Source organism: Setaria italica, chromosome III (genome assembly GCF_000263155.2).
Source record: "Setaria italica strain Yugu1 chromosome III, Setaria_italica_v2.0, whole genome shotgun sequence".
Classification (NCBI taxonomy): Eukaryota; Viridiplantae; Streptophyta; class Magnoliopsida; order Poales; family Poaceae; genus Setaria; species Setaria italica.
The window spans coordinates 17,823,675-17,838,902 of NC_028452.1; the positions used below are offsets into that span (position 1 = coordinate 17,823,675).

General features: G+C 45.5%; 2 protein-coding genes across 2 annotated transcripts; one reads left to right on the forward strand and one right to left on the reverse strand.

Moving 5' to 3' along the window:
* Window positions 1-3,776: 3,776 nt before the first annotated feature.
* Window positions 3,777-10,410, forward strand: LOC101765114 (delta-1-pyrroline-5-carboxylate synthase 1). The gene is made up of 20 exons (XM_004961829.4): window positions 3,777-4,093; window positions 4,884-4,955; window positions 5,030-5,236; window positions 5,325-5,486; window positions 5,676-5,953; window positions 6,360-6,510; window positions 6,596-6,760; window positions 6,901-6,978; window positions 7,086-7,175; window positions 7,270-7,356; window positions 7,437-7,523; window positions 7,598-7,694; window positions 7,793-7,896; window positions 8,380-8,455; window positions 8,984-9,134; window positions 9,239-9,307; window positions 9,473-9,539; window positions 9,682-9,752; window positions 9,869-9,948; window positions 10,054-10,410. The coding sequence occupies exons 1-19, from the start codon at window positions 4,034-4,036 to the stop codon at window positions 9,945-9,947; spliced, it is 2,151 nt and encodes a 716-aa protein (XP_004961886.1). The 5' UTR covers window positions 3,777-4,033; the 3' UTR covers window position 9,948; window positions 10,054-10,410.
* Window positions 10,411-10,658: 248 nt separating this feature from the next.
* On the reverse strand, window positions 10,659-12,817 carry LOC101765514 (transcription factor ILR3). Its single transcript, XM_004961830.3, has 5 exons — window positions 12,458-12,817; window positions 12,247-12,315; window positions 11,594-11,671; window positions 11,303-11,465; window positions 10,659-11,200 (listed from the first exon to the last, which is right to left on the reverse strand). The coding sequence occupies exons 1-5, from the start codon at window positions 12,565-12,567 to the stop codon at window positions 10,922-10,924; spliced, it is 699 nt and encodes a 232-aa protein (XP_004961887.1). The 5' UTR covers window positions 12,568-12,817; the 3' UTR covers window positions 10,659-10,921.
* Window positions 12,818-15,228: the final 2,411 nt, after the last annotated feature.

Below are 15,228 nucleotides of genomic sequence, written 5' to 3' on the forward strand. Positions count from 1 at the left end.
AAAAATTAATTCATGGATCCAAACATCCACTCGTGGTAACCAAACAGGCGTAACTCAGCCAGGCTTCTAGCAACGGACTGAGTGGACGGTGAACAGTTCCCGTATCCGAGTCCAGGTTCAGCGGCACCCGGACCTCTCTGGTCTCTGCTCTCTCCCTAGCCTCCGGCGCCCACACCTACTGCGCCGAGCCGAGACCCCGAGTCCCTGATGGTGAAGGCCACCTGGCCGGTGGCCGCGCACCCCGCTGCTGCCGCCAAGTGTTCCGAGCGCGAGCAAACGCCTGTGACCTGTCCGTCGCGCGCGCGGGGCGCGCCGCCGAGAAGCGCCAAAACGCCCGCGGCGCGCCCCGCGTGGATCTCCCTTCGGCGCTGTCAGGGGACGGCGCCGTTGCTAGGCTCAGATTCCACCCACCCCCTCCAGATCAGAGCGCCGAAGAGGTTTGTCGCGAGCGCCATATTTTTCCACGGAGCACGCGGCCAGGGCACAAGCGCGCCCTCGGAGCTCGCCACGGCATCCAAGACGAGGACGAGACGGGTCGATCGTGAGTCCCCTGGCCACTCGTGCGTGCCACCAGCCACCTGCACAATTCCGTCGCGATACCGTAGATACCGGCGGCCGGGCCGATCGCTCGCTTCCCCTGTCCCGTGCTCACGTGTGTGGCGTGGTTGTGGTGCAGCCGTTGCAGGATCCCGGTAACATGCACATTGCACAGCGTCCGCGGCTCGCCCGTTTATCTGCACGGGTGCATTTTGTTTGTGGGTTTGAACATAGCGAGAATGAAAAACACATCAGAAAAGAAAATCATTAAAGAAAACATTTGCAGTTGTATATTTATTATGATGTCATATAAAATAACAAAATGTGAAATATAATGTCTATGCCGAAGTTTTAAATTGGTTTCCTTGACGTATAGATGTACAATTTGTTTCTTTAAAATGATTTTACAAAATTATCTTTTTTCTTCACACGCCGCCTAACGCATGGAGACCTTGTGTTTGTCCAGCTGCACACACGCTCCATAAAAAAGGAAATGATGATTAGCATGGAAAATTGCTTCCATTTTTTGCCTTCTCCACCACTGCTGCATCATCCACCGATCTCCATCTCGCCCCTCCACTAGCCGAGAAAGCTAGTCGCCACACCTTGTGTACGGCTCAGCGCAGCAAACCGCCACCGCGAGCGCACCCTCGGAGCTCGCCACGACATCCAAGATGAGGACGAGATGGAGATGCATCGATCGTGAATCTCCGACCACTCGTCCGTGCTACCAGCCACTTGCACAGTTCCATCACGATTCTGTAGATACCGGCGGCTGGGCCGATCCAGTGTTCATGTGTGTAGCGTGCCTCTTAGTGCATCCGTGAAGGGCCTGGTAACATGCACAACGTCTCGTCTGAAGCGGTTCGCCCGTTTATGAAGGGTTTGGTAACATGCACAACGTCCCGTCTGAAGCGGTTCGCCCGTTTATTTGCACGGGTGCATTTTGTTCATAGGTTTGTGTATTTGTGTACATATTAGGATTTAGCATAGCCAGAATAAAAAATGCGTAAGAGAAGGAAATAGGCAAAAGGAAATTCGCAGTTGATACTTTTTTAGATATAGGAGAGCAACATACCACATTTTTTTTTGCCAAAGAAAGAGCTTTAGGTCTGTTTGGAATTAGGTCTGTTTGGAATGAAGGAATAGAAAATAGAGGAAAGGGAAAAAAACGCATGAATATAATAAAAACGTAGTAAAACAAAAGATAGGAAAAATACAAGAATGTACAGAAAGTGGTGTTTGGAACACATGAATTTTAATCACAACAATAAGAAGATAAGTTAGTAATAAGAAGATACATTAGTGTTGGAGCTTTGTTACAATGCTTTTAAAGTACCATTGGTACTTGCATGTACTTTCCTTTCTTATCCTTCTTAAAATTTTTAAATAGATTTACATGTATTTAAAAATTAAATAGATTTACACATAATTAAATACGTGGTTGATTTAGTATAATAAGAATCTATAAATCATTCTCTACTTCCCTTTGTGTTTATACTAAGTATAAAGCAATAAGATGTGCAAATACGATGTCTATGCGGAACTTTTAGATTGGTTTCCTTGATTTGTAGATGTACAATTTGTTTGTTTAAAATGATTGAACAAAGATAATTTTTCTTCACACGCCGCCTAACGCATGGAGACCTTGAGTGTTGTCCAGCCACACGCATGCCCCATAAAAAGAAAAAGATGATTAGCATGGAAAATTGCTTCCATATTTTTGTCTTCTCCACCACTATCGCACCACCCACCGATCTCCACCTCGCCTCCACTAGCCAAGAAAGCTAGTCGTCGCACCTCACGTACGGCTCAACGTAGCAAACTACCACCGCTCACAACGACCTGCTGCCTCCTACGACGCTATTGCATTATTTCACTCTCCTACCTTGCACTCCCTTGCACCCACCTTCACCGCTAATCAACCGGTTTCCCCTTAGACCTCTTTAGAGCTAAACATCATAGCAATTCCCCACTCCAAAAACCCTAATTCCAAACTCTAACCAGGCCATGACTCGATCCAAGAGGACAGAGGAGGAGGAGGACCTTTGGAGGGCATATCTCGAGGTACGGAGAGAGGGCATGCAAATTTGAAAAGAGAGGATCGAGAGGAGGAAGAAGACCATATTTAATGTTTGGCATCTGCAAGTCACTGATAGGAGAAGAAGATAAGGTTGAGCGAGCCCGTTAGATTCTCTTATTCATAGCAAATGAATAGTGTGTAAGCACATGCTTTATCATAGTATAAGCATGGGGAAGGCTTTACCTCTTTCTTTTTTCATCCGAGATTTATGTGTATATGACTACATTACAAGTTACAAATCATCAAATGATTCTCTCCTTTTACTTTATCTTCTCACTTTTTACTTTATCTTCTCAGTCTTTATTAGCAAACATATTTATTGAGTGAGACATAGAGAACACGTGACTCGTCGTCGGTCGTTGTCGTCATCTTCCTCTCGCTCTGCTTAGTTATATTAATCTCTTCGTGTTGTTTTGACTTCGACTATTTGAAGGTAGCGGCGCTACCGCATACGTCTAACCGCTTCCCGCCATCCTCACTTCCACTTAGCCCCGCATCATGATCGCTATTGTTCCCCTAGACCACTTTAGATTTAAAGATCACACCAATTCCGCACCCCAAAACCTTAATTCCGAACCCTAACTAGGCCATAACTCAATTCAAGAGTTAACTAGGCCTAACTATCCAAGATTTATGCATCACAACCCACAATTTACATGTCATCAACCGTTTCTTCTTCTTCTACTTTATCTTCTCGGTCTTTATTAGCGAACATATTTATCTAGTGAGGTGCAGAGAACACATGACTCATCGTTGTCTTACTTTCGCCCTGCTTAGTTATATTAATCCCTTCACATTGTTTCGACTTCTGCTATTTGAGGTTAGCGGCGCTAGCACACATTCGTAACCGTTCCCACCATCCTCACTTCTACTTAACCCCGCATCGCGATCGCCATTGTTGTCTGCTGACTGCCCTTCTTCTATCCAAACCCTGACATCACCTTTTTTGAGAGTGTGCTGAATACATCTTCTCCAGCACATGTTGCAACAAAATCTCCATTCCTGGTGCCCAACAACATACCAAACGGCCGCCGGGGTACGTGCGTCCCACGAGACCTCGCGGATCAGACGGGCCACGTTGGCTAGGGAGCCGTGCGCCCCCGTCTCTCCCCCTCCGTCGATCGCCCTAATCGGATAGATAAACCCTTGTAGGGTGGCGGCGCCGCAGAGGATCCCGCGGCAGGTTGTTGCGCTGGTGCCTGGTGGTCGAGGATTTCTGCGCCCTCACCCATTCCTCCTCCACTTCAAAACCCGCTCCTCTCTCTCTCCTCCGCCCTCCTCGCGATTGCGGCGAAGAGGCGGCGAGAGAGAGCTCCCCCTCCGGAAAAAAACTGGATAAGAGAGGGAGAAGTTGACAGGGAGGGGAGACGGAGGACCAGGAGCGGCGTCGAGCTAGAAGCGCTGCCGCCGGCCATGGCGACCGCGGACCGGAACCGGAGCTTCATGAAGGACGTGAAACGCGTCATCATCAAGGTGATTATCGAATCATCCGACTGGCGCCGCCGGCTGGCCTGTTAGATCTAAATCCTTTGCGGATTCGTGCCCGTTGTGTTTTGTACGGTGCTGTTTGCATTGCGTGGTTTATGTTCTGTTGCATTTTTCTAATCGTGTTTTTTCCGGATCGGAGCGCGAATAATTCTGGAGTAATCGTGTTCGATTTTGGGTTATGTTCGCCTGGAGGAGTGGTGAGGCAGGAGGGTTTTGTTTGGGTTTTTGGATTTCGCTCCCTCCACTTGTAACTTGAGTAGTTGAGGTGACGGGTTGATGGCAAAGTTATACGTATCACTGTGTTCGTTGACTCCTCTATGTTTGGAAGTCATAATCTGTGTAAGTTCGTTCTGATTTCTATAAGATGGGAAATGCGTGGAGAAGCCATCATATCTGAATTTCGATGATCTCGCGAGTTCGTGGATGCTTCTCATTTGTGATGTACACGTTGTTCGAATCCCCTGTATTTTTCTCTGTTTTTCTGGGGGGAATATTGGGAGCTCCTCTGTTTTTCTGTGGGGGAATATTGAGAGCTGGATTAGTCTATGGAATTGAGCAGGCGAAGGGAAATAAACATGTTGGTGTCCGGAAAAAAAAAGGGGGAAGGAAACGTGTTGTTTTGAGCTAGGCATTTGTTGAAGGCTAGCACTAACTAGTGTGCTGTCCCTCCACAAAGCTGGCAACTTTTGGCAAGTACCTATCGGTCTGAGGAATCAGTCTGGATCTCCTCCATATTTGGGTTGATTACAACTGATCCTTACCTTTTGCATGGCAGGTGGGCACTGCAGTTGTCACCAGACACGATGGGCGATTGGCTTTGGGTAGGCTTGGAGCTCTTTGCGAGCAGGTAACAATTCTACCGATGCCCTAACAAACAATGAGAATTCTGCGGAAGATTCTTAGCCAAATATTTGAATGTAGGTGAAGGAACTGAACACCCTTGGATACGAGGTGATTATGGTCACCTCAGGTGCTGTTGGTGTGGGGAGGCAGAGGCTCAAGTACCGGAAGCTTGTCAATAGCAGCTTTGCTGATCTGCAAAAGCCACAGATGGAGCTGGATGGAAAGGCTTGTGCTGCTGTTGGTCAGAGTGGCCTCATGGCTCTTTACGACATGTTATTTACTCAAGTGTGTTTGCTAACTTGCCATTCAAATTTACTAACAAAGTTCTGTACCTTGTTCATCTGTTTCTAATGTTGAACTTCTTCTGATGCAGCTTGATGTGTCCTCTTCTCAACTTCTTGTGACAGACAATGATTTTGAGAATCCAAATTTCCGGGAGAGGCTCCGTGAGACTGTTGAGTCACTGTTAGATCTTAAAGTTGTGCCTGTATTTAATGAAAATGATGCTATCAGCACTAGAAAGGCTCCATATGAGGTGCGAGTTGTACCATTCAGTAATTTTGCATTTTGGAGCATTTTTTTGCTGCAGTTTTATAAGTATGGATATTGCTATCGTGCACTTGGACCTTAATCAACGTATGGGGAAAAGATGGTTCCTTTTTCTATGGAGTATCAAGAGTTTTAGCATTTTATTGTGACGCTAACCAACATTTTCTTTTCACAGGATTCATCTGGTATATTTTGGGATAATGACAGTTTAGCAGGTCTGCTAGCAATTGAACTCAAAGCTGATCTTCTTGTTCTACTAAGTGATGTGGATGGCCTCTACAGTGGTCCACCAAGTGAACCTCAATCAAAGCTCATACATACCTACATTAAGGAGAAACATCACAATGAAATTACATTTGGGGACAAGTCACGTGTAGGTAGAGGAGGAATGACTGCTAAGGTGAAGGCTGCTTTTGTGGCTTCAAATAGTGGCACGCCTGTTGTTATTACAAGGTAATGAATGTTGTCTTACTTTCATGTATATTTAGTAATGTTAAACTGTTCTGCCTCATTATATATTTGTTATGCCAACTATGTGGCTCATGTGTCACTTACATCTGAATGAAGAATTTTTTAAAGTACAATCTCTTTTCACACATTCCATGCCTCTCGAATCTTATGCTGCATCTTTGCTTGTGATGTTCATTGCTTCAGCATATTCTGGTTTTCTTTTAACCCAGGAAGGATTATCATGGATTTCGTTTGATACCTATAAGTTCTCTGTAGTTCATCCCTAGTAGCTTGTGAAAATAGAGTTCATTTGTCCCTTGATAGAACCTAGTAAAGTACATATGCTGCAAGCTATATTTGTCTCCAAAAAATATGGTGCGGAGATTTAACTTGGTTACTATCCTTGAAGTGGATTTGCATCTCAGAGCATTGTTAGAGTTCTTCAAGGAGAGAAAATTGGTACTCTCTTCCATAAGGACGCAAATTTGTGGGCACCATCCAAGGATGTTAGTGCTCGTGAAATGGCTGTTGCTGCAAGAGAATGTTCCAGGCGTCTACAGGTATGTCATCCCAAGCCCAACATAATGCTTGACCAACTATGTTTTGCTGGATGTGTTATGCTAATTCTATGGACATCTGAAACAGAATTTGTCATCGGATGAGCGCAAGAAAATATTGTTAGACGTTGCTGATGCTCTAGAGGCAAATGAGGATTTAATTAGAGCTGAGAATGAAGCAGATGTAGTTGCAGCACAAGATGCTGGATATGAGAAATCTTTGGTTGCTAGATTGACCCTGAAGCCAGGAAAGGTAGGTGCAGTATATAACTGCAGTTAGATATTAATTTCATATTACTTATGAAAATTTCAATTTGTTGAAATTGTGGTGTATTCTTTTTTTTTCATGCTACAATTTCATCTGATTCATCTTTTGTTTCGTCATTGTTTCAGATAGCAAGCCTCGCAAAATCCATCCGCACTCTTGCAAACATGGAAGACCCTATCAACCAGATACTCAAACGAACAGAGGTGACTTCTTATACTAACTTTAAACTCTAAGAAAGGAAGCTGCCATTTTTTTCATAATGTTAAACATTACATCTGCAAGTAATATAAGCAAAAGGGTACCATTTCAGGTTGCTGAAGATTTAGTTCTGGAGAAAACATCTTGCCCTTTGGGTGTGCTCTTGATTGTTTTTGAGTCTCGGCCTGATGCCTTGGTCCAGGTATACTACTACAATTACTTTTCTACAATGTGATTCATTTGGCCTACTTAAGCATATTAGTAAACTCTCTTTAAGCCTTGATACCATTGTGCAGATTGCATCTTTAGCGATTCGAAGTGGTAATGGCCTTCTCCTAAAAGGTGGAAAAGAGGCTATGAGATCAAATACAATACTGCATAAGGTATCTTCTTATGCTATGTGCTTGTAGGTTACTATATGGCATGTTCTAGCTTCCTATCCTAAGGATCTTTTTCCTTGTAGGTTATAACTGATGCCCTTCCTGACACTGTTGGTAAAGGACTTATTGGCCTTGTTACAAGTAGAGATGAGATTGCTGACTTGCTAAAGGTGACTGTGTAATAATATTTATTACAAAAATAATGATTGTGAAACAATGCCTAAACTCATAATACACTGTTCAGCTTGATGATGTCATTGATCTTGTCATTCCAAGAGGTAGCAATAAGCTGGTTTCGCAAATCAAGGCATCAACTAAGATCCCAGTTCTTGGCCATGCCGGTAAAAATATCTTTCAACATTATTTTTTCGGTACAAACAGTTAACTACAATGTTAAAATTTGTTGACTGTTATTTGATTTGGGTGTTTTTCTCTGCAGATGGTGTCTGCCATGTATACATTGACAAATCAGCTAACATGGATATAGCAAAACGAATTGTGATTGATGCCAAAATTGATTACCCAGCAGCCTGCAATGCAATGGTATTTTCTAATTTGGTACAAAGTATATTTAATGCATGTCCTTTTTCAGCTTCCATTGCACATAACTACTTGGTGCATCTTTACGATACAACCAAGTTAAACCTTCATACACACAAGATAACTGAAGCGTATTCTGAGACTTGATCTAATCAGTTTCTCCTTAAACTTCCTAGTGTGTAGTGTTTTTCTTTTCAAAATAAAATCTGTTCATAGCTGATAATCATAGATGGAAATGACACCCTTGATTCACCGCTAAGGCGTTAACTCTTTCAAAGTAACTTAATATACAAGTAAAGTTTTCATATTAAAATGTTGATTCCTTGTAAATAAACCTTTGTCTTTGTAGAACCAATTTACTTGCAAAGTTGAAACCATTTTGGTATTTTCTTAAGCATAACTCCTGTGATATTGCTATTTATTTTTGAGAAGTCTAGACAACACTATTTATTTCAGTTAAATAACATATTTTTGCCTTTTCTGCAGGAAACATTACTTGTTCATAAAGATCTTATAAAGTCCCCAGGTCTTGATGACATACTGCTATCACTCAAAACAGAAGGTTTGTTTTTCGCTCTTTACTTGCTCAATCTACATATTATGGCTCCTTGTTGCTTGATACATTTATCCTGGCATTGTCATTCTTTATTTTGTTCTGTTCTGGAATGAAGTTAGATGTATTGCTGTAGATAATCTTTTAAAATTCTTATCATATACTTCTACTAAGATTGGAAAGAAAAAGTTGGCAGTGAGCATATGAAAAGAAGTATATTATGTGAAAAATAAAACAAAAGTGCCATAATGCCTTAAGCAGCTCAATTAATCATATCCAACTACTTAGCTGTTAGTATTGTTGTTAGCAGATCTCTAGATCTCTTGCATCTTGCCATTTTTTGACACTTGATGTCATGCTTCATTGAGCTCATATAACCTTTTGCACTTAAAGTATATGAAGCCATGTAGGCCTGTCCAGTTTTCACATTCGTGAAAGATAGTGGAACTTGTGGATTGTTATGGAGTGCTATTTTTGTCCATCGCTTTCAATTTTTTGTTTTATTGTGCTTTGAAAGAAAACTATGATGTATTGCAGGAGTTGCTATCTATGGAGGGCCTGTTGCGCATGAAGTACTGTCCATTCCAAAAGCAGATTCATTCCATCATGAGTACAGCTCTATGGCTTGCACAGTTGAATTTGTTGATGATGTACAATCAGCAATTGACCATATACATCGTTATGGAAGGTACTTACTGCTGTTCTGTCGTCTCTCTCTCTTAGATTGTTAAAATGAAATAGACCTGAGATTCAGTTAAACTTTGTCTTATCTGCTTTGTCTTCTCATTTCAGTGCACATACAGATTGCATTGTCACTACAGATAGTAAAGTCGCAGAAACTTTTCTGCGTCAAGTTGATAGGTATTTTTAAATATCAGCACCCCTTCTTTTTTTAATCATTTTTACTATTGTGCAAGTAGTGATTCTTTGTTTGTTTCATTACTGTGTACTAGTTTTTTTTTTCTTGAATTCATTGATGATTAGGTGTCTAACAAATGTTATGTTTTGCTTCTATTATTGCAACAGTGCTGCTGTGTTTCACAATGCAAGTACGCGATTCTCTGATGGGGCTCGCTTTGGATTGGGTGCTGAGGTATTTCCTTTTTTATACTTTTTTTTGGTTATTGAACCAATGGGAATATTATTAGTAGGTTGGCATAAGGAACTTTATATATTGTTTTGTTGATCATTTTCTTTGTGTCTTCATATTTAAACTTTTGGAATGTCTTCAATAGGTTGGCATAAGCACAGGGCGCATACATGCTCGTGGACCAGTGGGTGTTGAAGGTCTCTTAACAACACGCTGGTAAGTACCTTTTCATTCAATCCCTGTCCTTCTTCAACGCGCCGCCGCCGCACCCCCCCCCCCCCCCCCCCCCCCTCTTGCCTATGAATAATCACGCAACCACGTGCCATCTGTAGGATCATGCGTGGAAGTGGGCAAGTGGTGAATGGTGACAAGGATGTTGCCTACACCCACAAGAACCTTCCTTTGCAATGAGGTAAGTAATGATTGATTTGCCTATAAAGCTGTTGCGAGTCATATTGCATACTAACTATTAAACGGTTTGGGGGTAGAAGTGAACTCATCCTATGTTATCCTGCAGGTTGCTTTTGAGATTGATCAGGATTCAGTGCCCAGTAAAGTCTGATAGTTTCATCAGACAAGTAGAAATGGTGAATCTTTGGAGATCGAGGATTGGAATCAATAGACTGCATATTCAGTATTGTGCAAAAACATATTATTGCGGCGTTTCCGTAGGTCATTCTGTAGGAGAGTGGAGGCCTTGGCCTCCCCAGCGTTACAATAAAGTAAAGCAGTGCTGAGAGTAAGAGGGTGCGCACTATTGTACCGAAGCTATGTGTAGGTTGAAACCAGAGATACCGATTGCATTGTTTTGTTTAGTTTATTTTGGTCTGATCGAACCATATAATATCGTAATTCTTGTGCTCGCTTAGTTGTTTGCTTAGTATCGTGTTGCTTCTTGTTGCCTGATCTTAGGCATCATATTACTCGGTCTCGTGGCATTGTCCTTCGGAGATGTTCAACATCTCCAGGTTTGGGTAGCTATCGTAGGCGATTTTAAGGGCATCAAGACTTGACCAGTCGAGGTAGATGTTAAACTGTGGCAACATGTGGAAATGACTAAAACCCAGCCAAGATCTTTGTCCGAATAACTCCTATTTTCAGCGTTCTCTGAGAACACCAACCTGATTTAATCATATCACCTTCATTACTTTAAAATTAGGGCTGTTACATAGACTTTCTCCAATCGGCAATGATCAGCTGAATTTTAGTATATCCCGTCACTCACTGATCTTTATCCACGACACAAGCACAAACACTGCTACACAATCAGCACCCCCCGAAGTTTTTCTTCAGGCGTGCTTCGGTCAAATTCTGCACCACGCGCAAGTTCAGTACACGCGGCGACGCATCACCGATCAATGATGCCACGATCATCAGCTGGTGGACTAGGCGACTGGCGGCCAGTGCGCGGGGTCCTTGGACGTGTCCAGGGACGTCGGCGGTATCCACTGCCAGAACGCCGGCGGTGGCGCGTAGCTGGGGTACGTGACGAACTTGCCGGCCTGCACAAACGCCGCCGGGTGGAACGAAGGTCCGGTGGCGGCAGGGTGCGGGACGAAGGGCGCCGGAGCAGCCGCGGCGCTGACACCCTTGAGCATCTGCTCCAGCCTCTCCCTCTCGGCCTTCAGCCTCGTCTTCTCGTCACGCAGCTCAGACTTCTCAGCCTGCAGTCACACATTGAACAATAAAATCTCTGAACTAAGTCACTAACACATAGTACTCCAAAGTTCACAGGAATGATATGCAAGGGCTTTGTCAGTTAATACCTTGAGGCTCTTGATGGAGTCCTGAAGCGATTCATTCGATTGCTTGAGCTTCTGGGCCTCGGCGCGCAGCTGGCTCAGGAGACGGGCAGCGTCGCTTAGAATGGCGACTTTGTCAGCCTTTGGTGGCTTGCCGGGCTCCAAGATAGCACAGAGCTCGTTGAACCTGGAATAGTACATCAAAGGAGATGGAGAGTCGACCATAGTCGGTGTTAAAAGTGCTGAACATGACTGCTGAAGCATCTGTAGACCACTAGGCTCGTATTAGCCAAAAGTCTGAACTTTGAAACGCACCTTTCGTTGAGCCTGTCTCTCCGGAGCTTTTCACGGCAAGCCTTGGTGCCGGGTGGGGCGCTGGACTCCGGCCGGGATCTGCGAAGAAGAAAGGGAAGTAAGAAGCCCCGTCAAATTATGCTCATGCAGAATTGGTCCTAAAGTTTGTGAAAGCTCCCAGCATCTGCGATGTGGACGCTATCCACCACTTTCCGGCAACATTGTGCTAGTTCTGACTTTGACTGTACGGTGAAATCGGACCATAAATCATGAATCGGCACATGCCATAGCTCCCAAAGTGGAGTCTAATTATGAGCCGGCAAATTTGGTGGATGCGTCTGCAATTAATACTGTATCTTTTATGTGCAACATCATAACCTGAAAAATTGAAATCGAGTACTCTGCTGATTTTTTTGAGAATGATAAGCTTAATGGCCAGACTGCCAATTCCTGAACCACCACTAGTTGTACCTTCCTGCCTTCCTCCTTGACAAAATCAGAGAACTGCTAATTGAATAATTTATGTGCTAGATTACTAAAGAAGAATTGGATAGGTGATACTCGTAACAAACAAGCAACAACCCAAACTAGTCATGATTTTGTCACCGCAAACTCGAGGGCTTGAGACTAAGGATCAACTGAAAGGAAAAAGGTAAAGATTGTCAGAAGATTGCCTCTTCTTGGCGCCGGGGTTGTCCTGGACGCCGTCCTCCTTCCTGGGAGCATCGAACCCCAGTATCACGCTGCAAACCAAACCAACCAAATCAGGCACCACCAACAGTTAGCCAACAACCCATCAAGAATCCATCCATCCATCCAATCACCAACCAAAGCATCAAAGAGGACCCAGCAGCAACGGAGGAGCAGCCCCCCAGAGTCCCTCACCTGGAGACGGCCGGGTCGTCAACCATGTACATGAACTCGGAACCCTGGATCTCCTCCTCCACCAGCCCATAGTCCAGCAGCCACCCGCCCGCCTGCCCCCCGCAGCTCATCGCGCCCCGCTCCGAGTCACCAGCAAACTAGCCCGGAGAGCGGAGAGGCAGCAGATCTTTCGGAGTGGAGGGCGCGGGGCGAGCACGAGCCGGAGGAGCCTTGTGCCTTGTTGCTTGCCGTGTGCGTGGTGGATCGCGTGCTCGTGCTTGTGCCTGCCTCAGCCTCCCCACGCTGCCTACCCTTTTGCCTTTTGGCGCGTCTCAACAACACGCAACACGGACGACGGGGGCGCTGGGCTCTCCCGCGGGGTGGCTTTTCGCGAGTAAAAAACGGCCTGGGTGCGGGCGGGCGGGGCGAATCGGCGAATGGGGTCGCGTGGTCTGCTCGCCCTGCCTGGGCCCCGCCGGCGGCGGGCGGATGGATGGTTCCGGCGGAATCGCTAATTTAATCGATCGGGTGCGTGTCGCGTTGGTCGCTTCAGAAAAATTAGGGTGGAAGTGGAACTCGGCTCGGTGGGGTTTGGCCCGTTGGCGCGGCGCGGGCGGGCGGGGCGTCTCGGCTTCCCCCTTCCAGCGGAGCCGTGTGGAGCTGAGCCGGGTCGCGTGGCCGTGCCCGTCGTTATTTTTTTTATGTTTAACCCCATTTTAAATATATTTTTTAAAATAATCCCTCCCCAACTTTATTTGCACCTGACTCTTTTTGTCCCGTCGTGTGCTGTGGCACGGCAGTTAGCCGTTGCTGCACCACATGCAGTGGCGTGACAACGCTGGCGCGGCGAAGCAATCCGCGCTAGCGCGACACCGAATGGGTGAGGTGCTGCCACGCCACATGCACTGGCGTGACAAGCAGACCACCTGGTGCGACAGTAGCGACATCTAGGCCAGCGCGCGAGCTTCTCCTTCCCTCTCCCTCCTTTCTTCCAGCTACTGCCCCTAGCCGAGCTAGCCCTTCTCCTCGCCACCGGCCGCCGCGCCCCCTGATTCCCCCCAAATCCGGCGTTTTCGGGTGGGAAAAGTGGGGGAATCGATCCCCGCATCCTTAGGAAGTATTTCCCCACTTTTTCCCTTATTTTACCGTTGCATTTCGTAGATATTTGAACAACTAGGTTAGTCTAGGTTAGGCTAAGATGTTGACTGTTGAAGCAATGAAAGTTCATGTTGATAGATCGGAGTCGCAGTACACTTTTAGGTATCGTTATACCTAGGGACGGCAACGGGGTGGGTCAGGGTCGGGTGGAGCTCCTGTGGACCCACCCCAAATCCGAAAATAAAACCCACCCTGAACCCGAACCTCGTTTCGGGTGACAACGGGCACCCGCTCCCAAAACCTGCGGGTGCCTGAAACCCGACGGCCCCCCGAAATCCGAGCAAGACAAAGTTCACAGGCGAGGTGCGAGTGGTCACTGGCGCCGCGGCAAGGGGCGCGGGCGGCTGGCGGCGCTCGGGCGAGGGGCGCGACGTCGCGTGTCAGTGTTTTATACCTGGCAACCTACCGAGGGGTATCCCGAGGTAGTAGATTGGTTGGTGGGGAATCATCGGACCTGTAACTTGAAGGTAAAAGCGAGGACATAAGACACGGATTTATACAGGTTCGGGCCGCTAGAGTAGCGTAATACCCTATGTCCTATTTGGGGTGTTGTATATTGCACCCTATGCTTGGGTGTTGTGTAGCCTGATTGTTGGCTATTGATGATGGTTTTGAGCTGCCGATCTAGGTACCCCCGCCCTCCTTTATATACTCAGGGGGTGGGATTACTAGTCGGTTACAAGGTAGGAGTCCTAATAGGATTACATGGTATGAGTCCTGGTAGGATTACAGAGGAATTCTAGTAGGAGTCCGTCTTCTTCCTTCCTCGCAGGTACTGGGGATCTATCCTTGACAAGCCTCTGAGCGCTTCATAGTCGAATGAAGCAGTCTTTGAATACTTTTCAGATCCTCGCCGAGTAGTTTTGGTACTCTTCAAGTACTTGTCTGGCTGATTCTTCAAAGTTTCTCAAAGGTGCCATGAGGCTATGGTGTGCTCAAGCCCTTGATCATCTTAATTTTGTAATCTTCATCTTTGGAATTTGATATGGAGTACAACAGAAGTCTCACTTCATATGGAGTAGCTCCCGAGCCTTAGGTTGAATGGAAGAATCAGGCTGAGGGTCAATAAAATCTTGAATCTTCTTCTTTCATCTTGAAAAAATCAACTGTTGGATGTAGCTTATCAGCACCCGAGCCTTGAAATGATTAATTAACCAATCCGAGGGTCTTTAGTCGTAACGCAAGTCATCATCCGAGTAGTTTTGCGATGTCCAGCCCCTGAGCTTATGTACCAGGTGAGCCGTAGGAGCCATGTCGAGTAGTTATTTGGTACTTAGCTCCTGAGTTTTGAGAGCTAGCGGAGCTACTGGAGGTATTCCAAGTAGTAATTGGCGCTTAGCCCCTGAGTTTGGGAATTAGCTGAGCCATTGGAGGTATGCTGAGCGTCCTGTAGAGTCATCGTCGAAGCTTGACCTGAAAGAAAAGATGCATAAATTATGTAGCATATTTATAGAATTGGAACTACTGAAATTTATTCAGTAATGAATGTAAATGTTGTATGTCATGCTCTTGTTTCGGCCATATTTCTCCCGAGTAGTTAGCTTGTTACGTTTAGGCTCTGAGTCTCTAGTTAGCCATTGCCATTGTGTGTGTGAGATCTTTGTGTCTCGTGTACGTGTATTGGCTCTGCTGTT